This window comes from Micromys minutus (assembly GCF_963924665.1).
Source record: "Micromys minutus genome assembly, chromosome: 1".
Lineage (NCBI taxonomy): Eukaryota > Metazoa > Chordata > Mammalia > Rodentia > Muridae > Micromys > Micromys minutus.
Window position 1 is genome coordinate 142,434,173 of NC_137969.1, and position 16,486 is coordinate 142,450,658.

Consider the following 16,486-nt stretch of genomic DNA (forward strand, 5'->3'; position numbering starts at 1 on the left):
CGAAAATCACACTCTTTCTATCCCTAGAGGTACAAAACTCTTATAGTTTGGAGAGTATATAGTATCAGCCTTAGAGAGGAAGAGTTTTGGTTTTCATTGAGCATGTTTTCAGTTGGAAGTCTATCTAATGCTTTGGTATTTAAGGATTTTTGTATGTCAAAGGTCCGTTTGATTTTGTGATAAAACACTATAAACTTCTTCACTTACAAATGTGCAATGTGATGAAGGCTCAAAGATGACATGGAACTTGAGGGTGCCCGTGAACTCCCTGCAACCTCAACAGGACCCCATGTTATCAGCTACTGCTATTTTTGTTCTCTGCAAGGGAAGAGACGTTAAAATACTAGTTGTGAGGTCCGAAGTATCAGCTCTGAGGTTTATATGGGGCTCAGGACACCGCTTTGTTGGATTCCTGGACTACACCAGGGTCAGTCAGGGTTAGTTGAGATGTGGGAATGGTGTTCTTTGGTTTTCCTCACAAGAAAAGCATTTTGCATGGGTGTTTGTTTTACAAAACCATTAACTTTCAACTCTTGGTTGCCTCCGTCACCTCTGAAAAGTACACCCTTCCACCTCTCATGCCTGGAAACTTCTTGTTTTTGAGAGAATAGTCTGCGTATTTTCTTAGTTACTCCAGCGCTGGAATGTGTGCAGAGGACAATACATAGAAAACATTTCTTCTTAAACTATAATTTTCTCTTAGAGTCACTAACCCCACAATGCTAATTGTGTTTGTTTGTTTGTTTTGACTTCCTCTGGTTGTTCCCTATGCAACCTTTCTGCCTTTGTGGCAGCTCGAGGTTGCCGGGCAATGAAAGGAACCCTGTGTTTAAAATCTTTCTCTTGGGGGCGGAAGCGGGAAGACTATGAACACGCGCTGCCTTTTAGATATTAATAGGTAGATCCAGAATTAGACATAAAGGATTTTCCCCCTCTGTGCTGAGCACAGTTGTTCAAGGACAAGAACGACATTCTGGGGGGGGGGGGTTTAGATAAATACAGCAGTGCAGTCATCACGAGGAATTATATGTATTTCATACAATGGTTGCATTGACTCAGCCATGTTCACTCAAGCTTTGGGTCCATTTGATACTGTAGCTTCATTGTGCATAAATCTCTGCCACTGTCTTGAAGTCAAAACTCATGAGTTTATACATTTGCCATGAGTAAGTCCCCTGGGGAGTTTCCCTACTATGGTTATACATCTTTAAATCTGAGCTCCACACGAAGGAAGAGTTTTCTGTTCGAGATTTGGAAGGTTATGTTTGAATTTATACAGGTATGTAAGCAGCACGTTATTTATTCCCTTTGAGAAAAAAAAAGGAATTTTTCCCATCACTTCTTCCTGTTTCTTTTTCTTTTTCTGTTTGAGGGTTATATTAAGTCATCATTTATTGACTATCTAATTTGCTAACTCGGGCAGGATACTGGAAGCTTTTCCATCGTCACATCATATGTGATTTGTCAGTGTTGTCTGCGTATGAAGGCACTAAGTACAGAAGCTAACTGTTGTTTTATTAGCAACCGTTCTGTAGGTTAACTACGGGCACAGGGATGCTGAGCACTCGTCACATTGTCAGCATTGCTGCAGTGTTTGCCTTTGCTACTGAGGACTGGTAGGATTTCCTACGCTGTGTTCCACTCAAGGCTCTTTCTGCCCCACCTTTCCTCTGCCTGGCCCTCGGTGCAGTCATCCGTTTGCTTTCTCTGTCATATTTCACTCTCCAGGCACTGCTGAGACTGTCTTGACTCAGAGTTTCTGCATTCCCTCACTCACTACATTTCCTGTGCATGGGGGTTCAAACATGACCCCCTTTACTCCTCTTTACAGCTCTCTGATGGAGTCCTGTGTGATACCCATTTCACAAATGAGAACACCCAGCTTGAAGAAATGAAGCAGTTTGCCCGAGGTCTTATTCCTTGTGTGGGCAAAGAGTCCAGATTCGTTGTCATCTCGGTCTAATTACAAAGCACATCTTATTCTCCATTTGCATTTAGAATACCAGTTAACTGTCCCCAAGCTGCCATGGAAGCTTAGATGGTAGTCAGCAGCCTTCGGCCTGAGTCTTTGCTTAGTCTTTCCTCCTTCCCTGATCTCGTACATGTTGTTATGGTAATTAGTAGACCTCACCTTCCTTGTGGGCAGATGGAGCCAGAAAAGGAGAGATTATTGAGGAAAATGTGAGAAACTGTCATGAAGCATTAAACCATTCCTGGCTCAGTTCATCCCCACTGAGCACTGGTAGGAAAGGACATTAGTAATTGTTATCATCATTAGCATCAATAATTTAAAAATAATTATTGAAGTCCTTTGTGTCTTTTGCTAACTGAGGCACGTTTTCATCTTACTAATGTAATATTATGTCTTAAGCGAAGAAACCATCGTCAGCTCCGACAGGATGTCTTTCAAAGGCCTTCAGAGAAATCTCCAGCAAAGACAGCATCTCCTCAGGCATCAGAGGAAGGTGTTGGAAAATGTTGGTAGGCAATGTGTGCTCACCTGTTCTGGAGCAGCAAAACCACCTTCACTTACCAAAGACCTAGCTTTCTATGGGTTCTAGCAGCCAGGGGGACACTTTCTGTGGGGCTCCTCATACTACACTTGCCCCTGCAGAGAGGGTTCTGATGCTACGACCTAGGATGACTGAATTAACCTGGGATTCCATGTTAAATGTTTGCTGAGTACTGACTGCAAGACTCGGACAGGGAAGCAATGTTGAATACTATGTGATGTTTTAAAAACCTCATGGGAAAAGCAACATTATCAATCAAACCCTCCATAGCTCCCAGGGACTAAAACACCAACCATTGAGCACACTTGGAGAGACCCATGGCTCCAGTTGCCTATGTAGCAGAGGATGGCATTGTCTGGCATCAATGGGAGAAGAGGCCTTTGGTCCAGAGAGGGCTCGTTTTCCCAGTGTAGGGGAACACCAAGGTACTGAGGTGGAGAGGGTGATTGAAAGAGGATGCACCTTCATGGAAACAAGTGGAGAGGAGGGGGATGAAAACAGGGGAGGGGGGAAGGGGATAACATTTAAAATTTAAATACAGAGAATATCCAATAAAAATAAAAAAAAAAAAAACAGATACTTTATGACCTTCTTTAATGTACTTATGGTCTATTAAGAGATTCTGTCAGTGATGCCTTATGCCAAATGCAATGACAGAGGACAGGGCAGGGAAGGTCAGGGGTGAGGGGGAATCAGGGTCCCATGAGCCCTCCCCATAGGGCAGAGCAGAGTGAGGAGGTGTAATTGGAGCTGCAGCATATGAGGAGAAGGCAGGACATGCAGACCGTGGGGACTCATTACCACCCAGTACAATGAGTGTTTTCAGTCTTCTTCCTTGATACATGCAGTGGGTGATCCATACTTACAATTGGTAGAGGGGAAGAACTTCAAAATAACTTTCCAGCTCAGTGCCTGGAGTTTGCAGGTTCTTTTCCTTTGAGCCTTTCCAAGTGCTCCCGTCTCTTCTGGCTTTCTTCACCCCAGCTTCTTTCTCTGAGCCATTTATTTCATGCAGTTAAATACTATTAATATTTTTAAATGTGCTCATCCTAATTTTTAAAGGTTATCCATGCAGATGTTTCAACTCGGATTTGCTCCATGAAAGGCTCAGAGATTTTTAGGTCAAGAGCTTCTAAAATTGAGGTAATCAAATGTGTTTGTGAGACATGTGAGCATTTCTCAGGGCCATGACCTGGGCAGATGGTCTGCATTCAAATCCTGGCCTAGTACTTAGCTCAGTGATTTCAGTGGAGACCTTTACATCTTTGGGACCTCGGTTTCCATGATCCTCAAAATGGTTGCATGCATTTTTCAGAAGTTAGGTATAAGAATTCAATTAAAGTAGCATACAGGGACACTTTAAATTTACTAAGAGCTAAATTCACATTTAACAGTGTCATGTTTTTTTCTTCTTCTTTTTTATAATAGACACAAAATGTGGTTTGGAGATTTAGATTCTTAAAGGAGGTCATTGCCTGAAATTCCATCCTCTTTAGGAAATTAGACCCACGTACTGTTATATTTAGCTTGATGGCTATTCGCAAACATGCTGCTTTGCAGGCTCGTTTGCATTAATGCCGGTAAGATTTGTCTAAATCTGGAAGGAAAAATTGTAAAATCAAATTTTCACCTTCAGGCAATTGTTTTCACTTTGAAGTTGTATTTCTTAAAAATGGAACTAAGCTGAAGAGTGTTTTACACAGTAATGCAGAATCTCAGAGCCTTCTGGCGTCTCGTCTTAATGGCCTTATGCGCTCTCAAATTTTGTGTATTTTTGAAACCTCAGCCGGCCTCGTAGATGGTAAGCAAGGGAAGATTTTATGGGCTTTAAGACACGGCTTGTTTCACCTTCCTAGACAAATTAGCTAAGATGCACAATCATGAGACTGTCAGACCATAAAGTATGACTGCTGGGCTTTGTATGCTCGCTTGTTTTCCATTGTATAGATTCTTAACTATTATTTCTTTTGCCCTCTCTAGGGTTCATATGCTATTTTGTTTGCTTGTTTCATTTATTATCTGTGTGTGTGTGTGTGTGTGTGTGTGTGTGTGTGTGTGTGGTATGGCCAGAGCCTTGTACACACTAGGCATATGCCCTATGTTTGAGCCACACACCCAAATTTTCTCATATTATTTTATTCTTCTTGATATGTGTACACATAGATCTTTAGCTGTTCTTTTATATGGCTTGCAGTTAAGGCCATGAGTTTTAGTAACTACACAAGTTTGGCTACAGTCTGCATTTGTGAATATGCCCTGCATTTAGGTTATAGAAATGTTGCGTTTAACAACCCAGCAATACCTTTTAATCTGTAAGAAAACTGTTCCGCCTTTAGGATAGAATGTACTGAAATCTACATCTCATGACAAGTATATTAAGAGGTCTAATAGCGTTGCTGGCTAGCTCTGTTTTAAGGCTGTGGCTAGTTTGTGTGTGCTTCACTTGCTGATGATTTCTGACTAAGGACCACTGATAGATTTATTCTGCTATTGAATGACATGGAGTGTGAAGATGGACCATAGAAGAACTGAGTGGAATCACCAGGGTTGGAAGCCATCATTCTGAGTAGTTAACCAAGCACACAACGTCCAGCTCCCAACATCCATACACAACCTGAATGACAAGAATCCATAGGTTCATAGACAACTATCATGACAGAGACATGTAAGTGAGCTTATGGCACAGAGGCTACTAGTCACATAGATTAACATGTGGAGCCTCTTCTTCCCAGTCAGTTACTGTGCCCATCATTTTTAGGGCACCATGAAGTTCACTTTAGGGAAAAAAACCATTTATTTTGCAAACTCTCATCTGGCTGTTTCTCTTGATGCACACAGAAGGCAGCGAGCGGAGGCAGAGCACAGGGAGATGATCAGGCTCTAGGTTTCATTGTTTTGTCATAACAAGTAGCACCGAGTGAGTAGATACATTCTAAGAGAGCACAACTAAGTGACAAATGGCTGTCTTACCTAGGCTTTCCCCCACACAGTTAGAGGTCTCAAATGCTACATTTCTGTAACCTTCAATTATAACATAGTCTGCTAGACTTTCCTTAACATTCCAGTGAGACTCAGACATGAAAGGATTGTATAATCTTTTAAAGCAAGGGACTTTTGAAATTGAAAGGATGTACTTCTAAGAAGTATTGCCATGACAGTATGGCAAGTGGAGAAAATTTGGAGCAAATCAGTAGGCATGGTAACCACCTGACCCTTACCCAGAAATCCTCTGCAGGGAAGGATAGGGTACCAGGGAAACCTACAACAATACCAGATGATTTTGTGTGGATAAGAATAGCAGCTGGAAATTCCCAAAAGAGGACTAGACAAAAACCCCAAAATAAGAAAAAAGAGGACAGAAAGAGAAACAGTATTAACAATTCCAAGAATAATCTGCTTCAGTAGACGGGACATGGGGATGGGTATGTTGAAAGCATCCTTTCTGGATATAATTAGTTTAATGCAGTAATGATGGAGGAAAAGAAGGTTTTTAACACCTGCCAGTATCAGAGGGGTGTGGTAGGTGGGGTCTCATCAGTGGTGATTTCATTAGGGGTGAATGTAATGTCAAGGTTGGCCCTCAACATGCTGTCCCTCAGTGGTAACATTAGTTGTCATGAACTATTAACCTCAACTATTCAAACTACTTTCCCTGCAAGAGGGTAGAGGAGCCTAAGATCTAAGCGGGGAAGGACAAAGATTGTTTCAGTGAGCTTCAGAACACTGTCATCTGTGGATGACGAGCTTTCTCATCCCGGAACACAATCAACATTTCACCTTCTCTACCCTTTATTCTGCATTATCCATTTAGAGCTGCTAGTTTCTTGACATATCAGTGCTCACTAGGATGATCAAGATACTGTAAGAGTAAATTTTCATAGCAGAAAGGACAGGTTGCATGCGTCTAACCAGGTAGAGAAAGGTCTTAGTCTGGAGGAAAGGATACATTAAAACGGATCTCAAAATATGCACATCTGGATGCACAGCTTGTATTAAAATCTGTTTTTTTTTTTTTTTAAAAGGCAAAAGAAAAAAAAGTCACAAAATTGCTGAGCTAGCCATAGTATATTTCCGTGATTGTAGCTCCAAAGACAGCTGCTTGAAATTCCTTTTTCTGAAATCAAGGTTGTCTAAGGGGATTTCTCTGCACTGTGTGTTCTTGTATTTGACCCTACATACTATCCAGCCAGAACATCCCTGAGAGAAACAACTAAAGATCTCCGAGGAAGGGGTGTGTCACACTGTATCTTTGGAATTCAAACCAGATGATTTTATTAGGAGACTTTCAGCCACATTTATCAGCCTTGGATTTTGTTCTTGTTCTTGTGATCTTCTGTTGACTTTTGTGATATCTTCCCGTTTAATCTGTACAATTTTCTCTTAGTATTTTGTGATTTCTCAGAGCTTATCTCATAAGCCCAGAATTAGTGTTGGTGTTACAGCCACTGTATTTTCTTATGGTGGCCATTGTTGTTATTTTGTATCCCTTACAAAAAGTAAGATGTGAATCAGTGTCTGACAAGCCAATGTGTGGGGTAGGTTTTTAAACTGACTCAGAGAGACATTTTCCCTGAACCCTGTTACTGTGCTTTCTGACCTCTCACTGTACAATGTAGCTTTTATGTTATTTATGTGTCTTCTTTTGTGACAGCTATTTCTGAATTTGCTTCTCCCTTGCACTGTAAAGTTGAGGACCACAGTGTCCTCTGTTCTCCACAGTGCCCACAGCTAGACCTTAGGCCCTGTACATTTTGACAAAGAGCATGGGATTGAATGAAAGAGGATAAGATTTCTATCTAAAGCAATGGTCTGTGATCAGGTCTCATACAATAATGTGCCTCTTCTTCTGGTGGGAGATAAAGCATTATGGGACACATTGGCCCATTAAAGGCTTTGAGAATGGCTCTGTTGAAGAAGCATACATTTTCAGCTTTATTGAACAGGGTGCTCCTCAAGTCATCTTCAAATACACTGGTGTAGCTGGGCTCTGCAGTGGCTAGGAACACACTCCAAACTGCCTTAAGCCTGAAGAGGATGCACTGTTTTCCTTAACTGGGGCAGACTTCTTAGAGGTGCTTCAGGACTCATATGACTGGGCCTGGGGCCTCAGACATCCCTCTTCTTGCGCATTTTCTCTCCTGCTTTTGTTTGGCTTTGGATTCTGTCCTCAATTTTCCCTTGTATGATAGTCCTGAGCCATTCCTTCCAGCCTGGGCAGGAGCAACCATTACCGACTAGGAGGATGTCATATATATATATATATATATATATATATATATATATATATATATATATATATATATGTGTGTGTATATGTGTGTGTATGTATATATATACATATGAACACAATTGTTTTTTTTAACAGAAGAATTTGTTCTCTCATATGGGTCCTATTTATATCCTTTGTTTCAGTTGTTCTTGTTAGGAAAGGAGTTTACTAACAGTGGCCCTTGTCCAGGTCTTTTATTTATGTATGTGACCAGGGGAGATATGAATGGCTCACTCACTACTTTAAAGAAAGAGGAAGGCTGGGTGAATGGCTCATTGGTTAGCAACTGTTTTAGAAGCATGAGTACTAAAGGTATGGAGTGAGGAGAAGCATGTTTTTAATAATAATAAGTACTATGTGATAATAATAGCCCATCGATTATTTCACCCTGGGAGGCTGAAGTAGGGGATTGTCAGAGTAAGTTGCCAAGTAAGACTAGCCATGTTGACAAACTGGATTTCATTGAAAGACCCAACCGAGGGAGACACGTGATTGGAGTATGGGAAAGTAACCAAGGATGATTCCCACACACCCCTGTCTGCCCATATTTAGGTTAAAAAAACCCACATATATGCATGCACATAAAAACAGAAAAAGTATAAAATATAAACAAAAGGAATGGGATGTCTTACAGAGAAAATTAAAAATAATAAAAATTGCCATTCATCCAATTATTTAATGATTATTAAGCTTTCTTCTCAGGCATTCTCCAAGTCATAAAGATCCTAACACTGAATGCATTAGATGACCATTTCACATATAAGAGCTTATATTGGGATGTGGAGGCAGGCAGTGAAGATCAGAGGTCTATATGGCCTGTGTGATGCTAGATACATTCAAGGAACAAAAACCAAGGTAGAAGAGGGGCATGGGAAACGTTTGTGTGGAGAGGGAATAAGTATCTTGTCTCATATGAGCAGGAAAAGTCTTGCCACTAAGAGTGACATTTATTAGATAGTGAGGGACTGAGAAAGGGACCCTGAAGACATTCTTGTAGAGAATGACAGCAGCTATGACAGAAGGACCCGAGCTAAGGAGTCCTGGGGCATACGGATGAGAACACAGATGCTGAAATGTTTGCTAGCGCGAAGGCCAGGAGAAAGTGGAAGGAGATCAGGACATGGGGCTTATGTTTTCTGAATGATGTTGTCTTGGCAACACCTCATCGCCAGGAGGTCATAGAGGGTTTTGAGTCCAGAGATGAGATGACATGGCTTCTGATATGCCTCGTGGCTGCTTTCCTTAACAGTTTGGGAACAAAGGCAGAAAATGGTGATCCAGACAGGAAGCCAGTACCACAAGGGAAAAGATCACAGCATGGAAGTTGACGAGGAACTGTGGGACTTTAGATAGATTGCGGTTGTGGCTCTAGCAGGATTTGCTGACAGAATGAACCTGGGCATGAAATAAAGAGAAGGTTTGAAGATGACAGCAAAGTCTTGGGTCTGGGCTCTGGAGGAATGGAGTTCCTGTTCAGCAGACAGTAAAGAATGCAGAGCAGGAAAGAGGTGGGGGGTGGGGTGGGTGGAGGGGAGAGAGAGGGCATTATTAGAAAGGCTCATTTTGGATGTGTGGAATTAAATGTGTTACAAATCCATTTGAAGGCGTTTCCGGTCCGGAGTTTTGTGAAAGTTCCTGGCGTAGGATACGTTTTTCGAGGCATCAGCATGTGGGTGAAGTTTTAAGAGAATGAGATTTGACAGACATTTAAGGACTGTGTTCAGGAAGGGAAAAGTCACCTGGGGACTGAATTGCAGGAACACAGCAGTCTCGGTGCATGTGCGACACAGCTAGGCAGATGCTGCTGGGTATTTGGGGGACTGGATATTCTGCATATTTTTGTGAGCTTCGTAGTTGTTGCAGTTGAGCCCGGAAACTTTCTGGACAGTTTGAATGCTCCATCAATCCGATTTTTATTACTACAAAATCCATTTTCTCCCCCTTCTAGTATTTATTACAGACGAATTATGTGTGAAATGGCTATTGAGTTTGTGCCCAATGAGCTGCTCTGCCTTGTTTCCACACATCGAAAGCAAGTGTGACTCAGAATTGACTATGGAAGTCTCCAAGGAAGTGGGCTGAGGTGATAGAACGGGCTGTGCCGAGCTCTGAGGGATGCTCCCTGGTCGGAAGGATGAGACCTGCAAGCATAGCAACCACAGCAACCATAGAGGACTACAGTGAGCGTGCCTGGCTACGGTAGTCAGGAGTCTAGGGAGGAGGATGATTGGACAGCCAGCCTCCTATATACTTTGTCTTCTGTGTCCATAAAGAAGGCCTCATTTGGAGAAAGTTCAAAGACATCTTTTGCTGCTCAGTCGTGCTCTGGTCTACATTGTGTGATTGAGAACCCTTCATTAACTTCCTAGGCACTAGTAATTCTGACTACTCGATGCCCATAGACCTTTTTTAGGACTGCTGATTGGGGAATCCCCCCCCCCCCCACCTTTTAAAAATTTTCCCAGTGTGCAAAATACACTAGAAGTTTCATTAGATTTTCCTAGATCCATGTCATTGTACGATGTTCATAGTCAGCCCCATGACTACCCTCTGTCTTTCCTCCCTCCTCACTGGTCTTCTTCCTGTCTTCAAATATTTTCCCTTTGTTCTTTCATATCACTGTGTCACATGTGTGTGTGTGTGTGTGTGTGTGTGTGTGTGTGTGTGTGTGTGTGTGTAAAATCTAATTTGTGGATATAACAGAAGAAAGTATGGCATTTTGTCTCTATCCCATTACATTCTCTTATTCCCTGTCTCTCTCCACTTAGACCTTTTCTTTATAAATTCATATATGTATATGTGTATATGTATGTGTGTTTGTGTGTTGTGCTGGCTGGCTTTGTGTGTCAACTTGTCACAAACTGGAGTTATCACTGAGAAAGTTGAGGAAAGGCCTCCATGAGACCCAGTTGTAATTATTTTCTCAATTAGTGATCAAGGGGGGAGGCCCAGCCCATTGTGGTGGTGCCATCCCTGGGCTGGTAGACCTGGGTTCTATAAGAAAGCAGGCTGAGCAAACCAGGGTAAGCAAGCCAGTAAGTGACATCCCTCCATGGCTTCTGCCTCAGCCTCTGCTTCCTGGCCTGCTTGAGTTCCAGTCCTGACTTCCTTTGGTGATGAACAGCGATATGGAAGTGTAAACTGAATAAACCCTTTCCTCCCCAACTTGCTTCTTGGTTATGTTTTGTGCAGGAATATAAAACCTAAGATATATATCTATGCATGTGTATATACGAAATTAGAGTGAAGACTGCACATATGAGATATGAGAGAAAATGTGATATTTGTATTCAGTGTCTGGTTTACTTCATTTAACAAGATGATTAGTTCTGTATGGCTTTCTTATAAATGATATAATAAATATAATTCATGAATGTTGAGTGGTAAAAGTTTTGGACAAACAAACAATGCCTGTTGGACAAACTTTCAAGTCAACTGTGTCCATCAGCCTTCACTCAGAGAGAAAACAACTTTACACTCTCCCATCTCTCCTTAGTCCTCCAAACACTTCCCTCCCCCTCACCTCTGGCTCTCTTCTGCTTCACTGCAAACATATGAGTCCTTAGAAGCCCTCACTGCCACCTAACTCGTCTCTCAAATCACCCACATTCAAACCCACCCAGTCTGCTTTCCTGGTAGGATCCTAAGCTGTGTCCCTGTACACAGCCGACTCCTCTGTGATGTGGGTACCACCCCTGCTCAGTAGTTCTAGGATGCTTGGCTTTGCAGTTATTTTTGTAGCTACAGTTCCTGCAGCAGCAATCTTCCTCCATTAGCTCTCAGATCACTTTCTCAAGGGCTGCAATAGCCACATTTTTCAACTTTGTCCCATTTTGCAGGCTTCTCCATCCACCTCAACATTTCTCCTCTTTCTCAGTGCAACAGTCTCTGTGGCCAGTCTCCACTTGCTGCTTACTTGGTTCCCTGATGTCCACAGGACCCACTCTTGTCAATACTTTCCAGTGTGACTACTGTGCCACTTTTATCTTTGGTCATCTTTTGGGAACCTCCACTAGCCTAGGATGCAGCTGCAGATACCTGAACATCATTTTAGCCTTCCCTCCCTGGCTGTTGCTGAAGTCCTGGTTTTCCTCTCCAGGAAGGACAGAAGGTCCCAGGGCCTGGATAATAATGCTGTTCTCAGCATGTGCTTACATTCAGGACTGTGATTTTTCTATTCTACAGCTTTCAATACTGTTGGCTCCCAAAGTCATGATCACATCATGTAGGAGACACCTTCCTACCTTCTGAAACGCTTTCCTGTGACCTTTGGTGACCCATTTCATGGTCCCCATTGTACATGGAGCTTAGTTCTTCTTCTCACCTTTGCATATTAGCTTCTCACACTTGGCTTCTCACAGTACCTTTAGCCAACAATCTCCTTGTTGTTCTAAGGCTTTCCTTTTGCATGCATAAGGTTTCAGTCTAGGTCTTAGCACATGGCTTGTGTCTTTTCTCCACTGTTAAATGTGTTTCTTAGATACCTTCCTAGATAACTCTGAAAAATAGAACTTTCTTATCTGTCTTATTTTTCTTCTTAGTACTTATCATTACTTTAAATCATATTTTATTCCCCCCTAGGTAATAATCCCCATAATCAGGATATGAAATGAATCTTTCTGCTAGCCCTATGATTTAAATCATTTTCTTTCTGATAATAAAGTCTCAATAGTGTATTGGGTGAGTAAATAAATCAATTAATCAAGATATGTTGCATACTAATATTAATGTATTGGATGCTATTATACCCTTAATATGTTTTGAAGGGACAGATAAATGTTTACTACAATGTACTGGTTAGTCACAATATAAAAGTGTATGGCCAAGGGCTGCTGTGTAAAGACTCATTTAAAGAGGTTTCCTAGGAGTAAGGTATATGGTATATTTCCTTATTCTTCTCTCTTGAAATAAATTGTATTTTCTTGGCCCTTCTCATGCAGTTGAAGAATAAATTCATGAAAAAACTGCCGCGTGATGCAGAAGCTTCCAACGTGCTCGTTGGGGAGGTTGACTTCTTGGACACTCCCTTCATTGCCTTTGTTCGCCTACAGCAGGCTGTCATGCTGGGTGCCCTGACGGAGGTCCCTGTCCCCACGAGGTAAGCTGCTCTCCCTCCCACTAGGGTTCACAGGGTGGTTATAGGAAAATGCCCTCCCACTTAGGTCCGAAAGTCAGTGCAATGAGGGTACACTCTGGCTGGCTGACAGGTGTGCTCTTGAATGACAAGTTACTTGAGCAGTAATGGAAGTTATAGTGATGGACTGGCCCATGTGCTGGCTTCTTCTTGTGGGTTATTCTTTATAATCATATGCTAAATCTTTTAGTAAGCAAACTCTAATAGCCATATGGAGACAACTGAGTTTAAATACCTTGTCCAAAGAGATACAACTCTTCAGTTGTTCAGAGGTTGTAGATGTTTTCACTTCCTGTGTCTTATCAGAAAATTGTTACTGGGCTCACACATGTAGAAGCACCAACACATAGATGCATAGACACATGTAAGTGGGCATCTTGGTAAAAACTCGGTCATTACTCTAAGCACTGAAATTCATACACTTTACATTATGCATGCCATTCTGCCTTCAAAGGAAGTGTTGCTTATATTAGGATCACGTGACAATCTGCTGGTCTTGCTCCAGAAGCCATCCGAGAAGCCTCCTTGCCAGCTTTTTCTGAAGATAGTGGTTTGGGCACTTACTTGGCTTAGGCACAAGGTTAGCTGAAGGAATGCTAATACTTCACTTAGGCTTGCACTGAGAGTGAGGCTACAGAGGACCTTGTAGCTTCAGACTGTCATCAGGAAATGATTCCCTGATTTGGGAGAAGAGTGTGCTCGCTGTGGAACCCTGGGTAGTGTTAGGTGACTTTCTTTTTTCTTAGTGTTTACACGTGAACAGGAAGGGGCTATAGATCCCTCGGTGGACTCAGATGTTCTGAGCATGGTTAACCAACCATGATGAGAGGTTCAAGGTCTGATCAGAGCTGAGTTAGGAAGAAAATGAGAAGTGAATGTTCTAAAGCCACTTTAGCTCAGCCAGTCTTCCTGATAACGAAGTTTTCCTCCCACCATGGTTTTGAAACACCTGGGGCAGACACTGGGCATGGAGTGCTGGAGAGGAGGTCGTCACAGCTGTGCGATTAATGGGCTAATTGTGATGGGTGTTTCTGTAACATTCCGGCAGAGCCTTGCAGTTCTGGCTGAGCAATCACCTAGCAAGCCGCTGAGTCAGGTTGGCTGGCGTCCAGCTTGGTACCCCAGTGGCTTTATTCATGTCTTTGCACTAACTTTACTGGGGTTTGAAAGAGAAAACATGCCAAGAAGTGTTTTCAGTTTTACCACCACTTTTTTCTTTATATGCTGCAAATAAAAAATATTTTAAAGGTCTCTTGTTTAAATATCAATCACACACACAGGAAGCAGGAAACCATGACTATTTGTATGTCTTCCTTACCATCCTCTCCTGTCTGCCCCATTCCTTTCCTCGTTTTCTTCTGCACCAAAGGGAAGTATGAATTTAGAATTGAAATATGGCATCATCTGAAGAGCGAGAGGAGCGAAGCCATTTATTTTAGAGAAGTGAAGAGGTGTAATTCAATATCATAAAACAATTTTAGAGCTGTAATCTGAACAACACACCCTCAGATATTAATATTGTTCCAGGAAAGACTTTATCTGTTTGCCATCTTCTGGAGCAGGATAAACGATAATCACCAGTACAGAGGCTCCTTAGCATCCTATGACATCCAGTAATGGAAATCCCGCGAGGACTGTGTAGTCACTGTGAATGACCCAGTCTGCACCCCATGTCGGGCTTTATTATGTTCACTGCCCTGTTGCTCTACCGGCAGACTTGTAAAGTCTTTGATCACACTTGTCTTTTTTTATGGTCACGTTTTCCCCTTAGATTTAGAGGAGAGTTATGCTGTGAGTGCTAACATCTCTCTTGCTGGGAAATAGTTTTACTATCTTTCCTATCGTGAGCCTTCTCAGAAGTCTGGCCCTCGGGTCTCCTTTTTAGCTCAGGTCAGAGGCTTTCTTATTTATTTTGCTTCTTGTGGTCCAATGCAGCCTCTAAATGCAGCACTGTGGCTGTCAATGGCTGAGTAGTTATGGGTCTGTGCTGGGGTGGAAGTGGCTATTCATGTCAAAGCAAAGACACTGGGCTTTGATGTTTGATGACTTGTTGGGCCGTGTTTATAATGTTCTTAATATTGTTTAAGCACTTTTCTTACTGTTGCTTTGTATCCAGTTACAGATATGGGATACATTTTTTATTCATATTTAGAAGCCTCGGACGGGAGGCAGTGGGAAGATTCGCTATTAGCTAGCAGAAGTACTTCACATTTCTGTTGCTATAGCCAAAGACTCAGCAGCTTGCTAGGTGATTGCTCAAACAGAGCTTCAAGGCTCTGCTGGAATGTTACAGAAACACCCATCACAATTAGCCCATTGATTGAACAGCTGTGACCACCTCCTCTCCAATGCTGCATGCCCAGTGTCTGCCCCAGGTGCTTCAAAACTATGGGTAGGAGGAAGACTCCGTATCTAGAATGGATTAGGATAAGACCTTTCAGGACAGTAAAATCTAATAACAAGTGTAAACCAGTTTGTCTCCTGTGGATCTTGATTTAAAAGGATAGTCAATGAGCTTTAGATTTTTAAGTAGTACAATATTACTCTTCAGCATTTTATAAATTAATACATAGCTCATGTTAGAATCACTTGCCTATGAGAAGTAGCTTGTACTTAATCATTTAAAAACATTACAATATTTTAGAGAGACCCCTGCTATGGACTGTCTATATTCTTCACTGCGTGGATGGTGGTAGTGATGGTGTGTGGTCCTCTGAGTCTGTTGTAGAAGGTACAGTTTCCAAAGCTGCCTAATAGGTTGTTTGAGACACTGCTGTTTCAGAGAAGAGGGTAAGGGTTGGATACATGCTGGGGTTATTCAGGAGATAGTTGCCATCCTTTCTAAACAGACTGAGTCAGGAAGGCTGACTCCCTTTCTGATACTCCACTTGTTCTTCCTATTACAATCTTGAGTATGTGAGAATATGGGTCATAGGCCACTTGTTCTGGACATGTCATCTGATGTTTCTTTCTGCTGTGAAGTATGTCAGAGGCATCCTCCGCAGGCATAATTAGCTACTTGAAAAAATTCACAAAAGTAGGAAGGGGCCTCCTGGAGACTCTGGAGACAATTGGAACCATTATGAATTCCAGCTCTGATGTCTGTAGCTGTGCATGAGTGGAACAAACCCAGTAACACAAGCTCACTTCTCTTCCTCCTGAGCTGTGGACATCGGCTGTTCACTTCCAGCCACACAAAGGCAATGCCCTCTGGTAATCCGTTAATAAAAAGAAAAGCTTCCGGTTAAAAATAAGATTTGTTCGTTGACAAAACCAGCCTGTATCATGGAAGGGGTTTGCAGTACATGATGAAAGCTGAGCTTGGCAGGATGTACAACCACTGTAAAAGTTGTAACAGCTTTTGCTTCTCTGAGGGTGAAAGGGCAGGGGGTGGGCATTAGGCAGAGAGGGTTCGGCTCTCAGGGTTTTCCCCCACTGTGGCCTTCTCAGGTCTCCCCTTGCCTCCTCCGGTGCAACAGTGGACTGGAAGCCACTCCAACTTCCTGATTCTACAGCTGGAACTCAGCTTACAGTGAGACCCTGATACACAGGCATGCCCAGAGCTCCTCC

At 42.3% G+C, this 16,486-nt stretch overlaps 1 protein-coding gene across 3 annotated transcripts in view; it reads left to right on the forward strand.

The window, feature by feature from the left end:
- SLC4A4 (solute carrier family 4 member 4) overlaps positions 1 to 16,486 on the forward strand; it is a 263,965-nt gene that overhangs the window by 149,426 nt on the left and 98,053 nt on the right. For all 3 annotated transcript variants that reach the window (XM_080926202.1, XM_080926204.1, XM_080926203.1), the window contains exon 7: positions 12,723 to 12,880. In XM_080926202.1, coding sequence (XP_080782328.1) covers positions 12,723 to 12,880 — 158 coding nt within the window. The remainder of the gene's footprint in view (positions 1 to 12,722; positions 12,881 to 16,486) is intronic.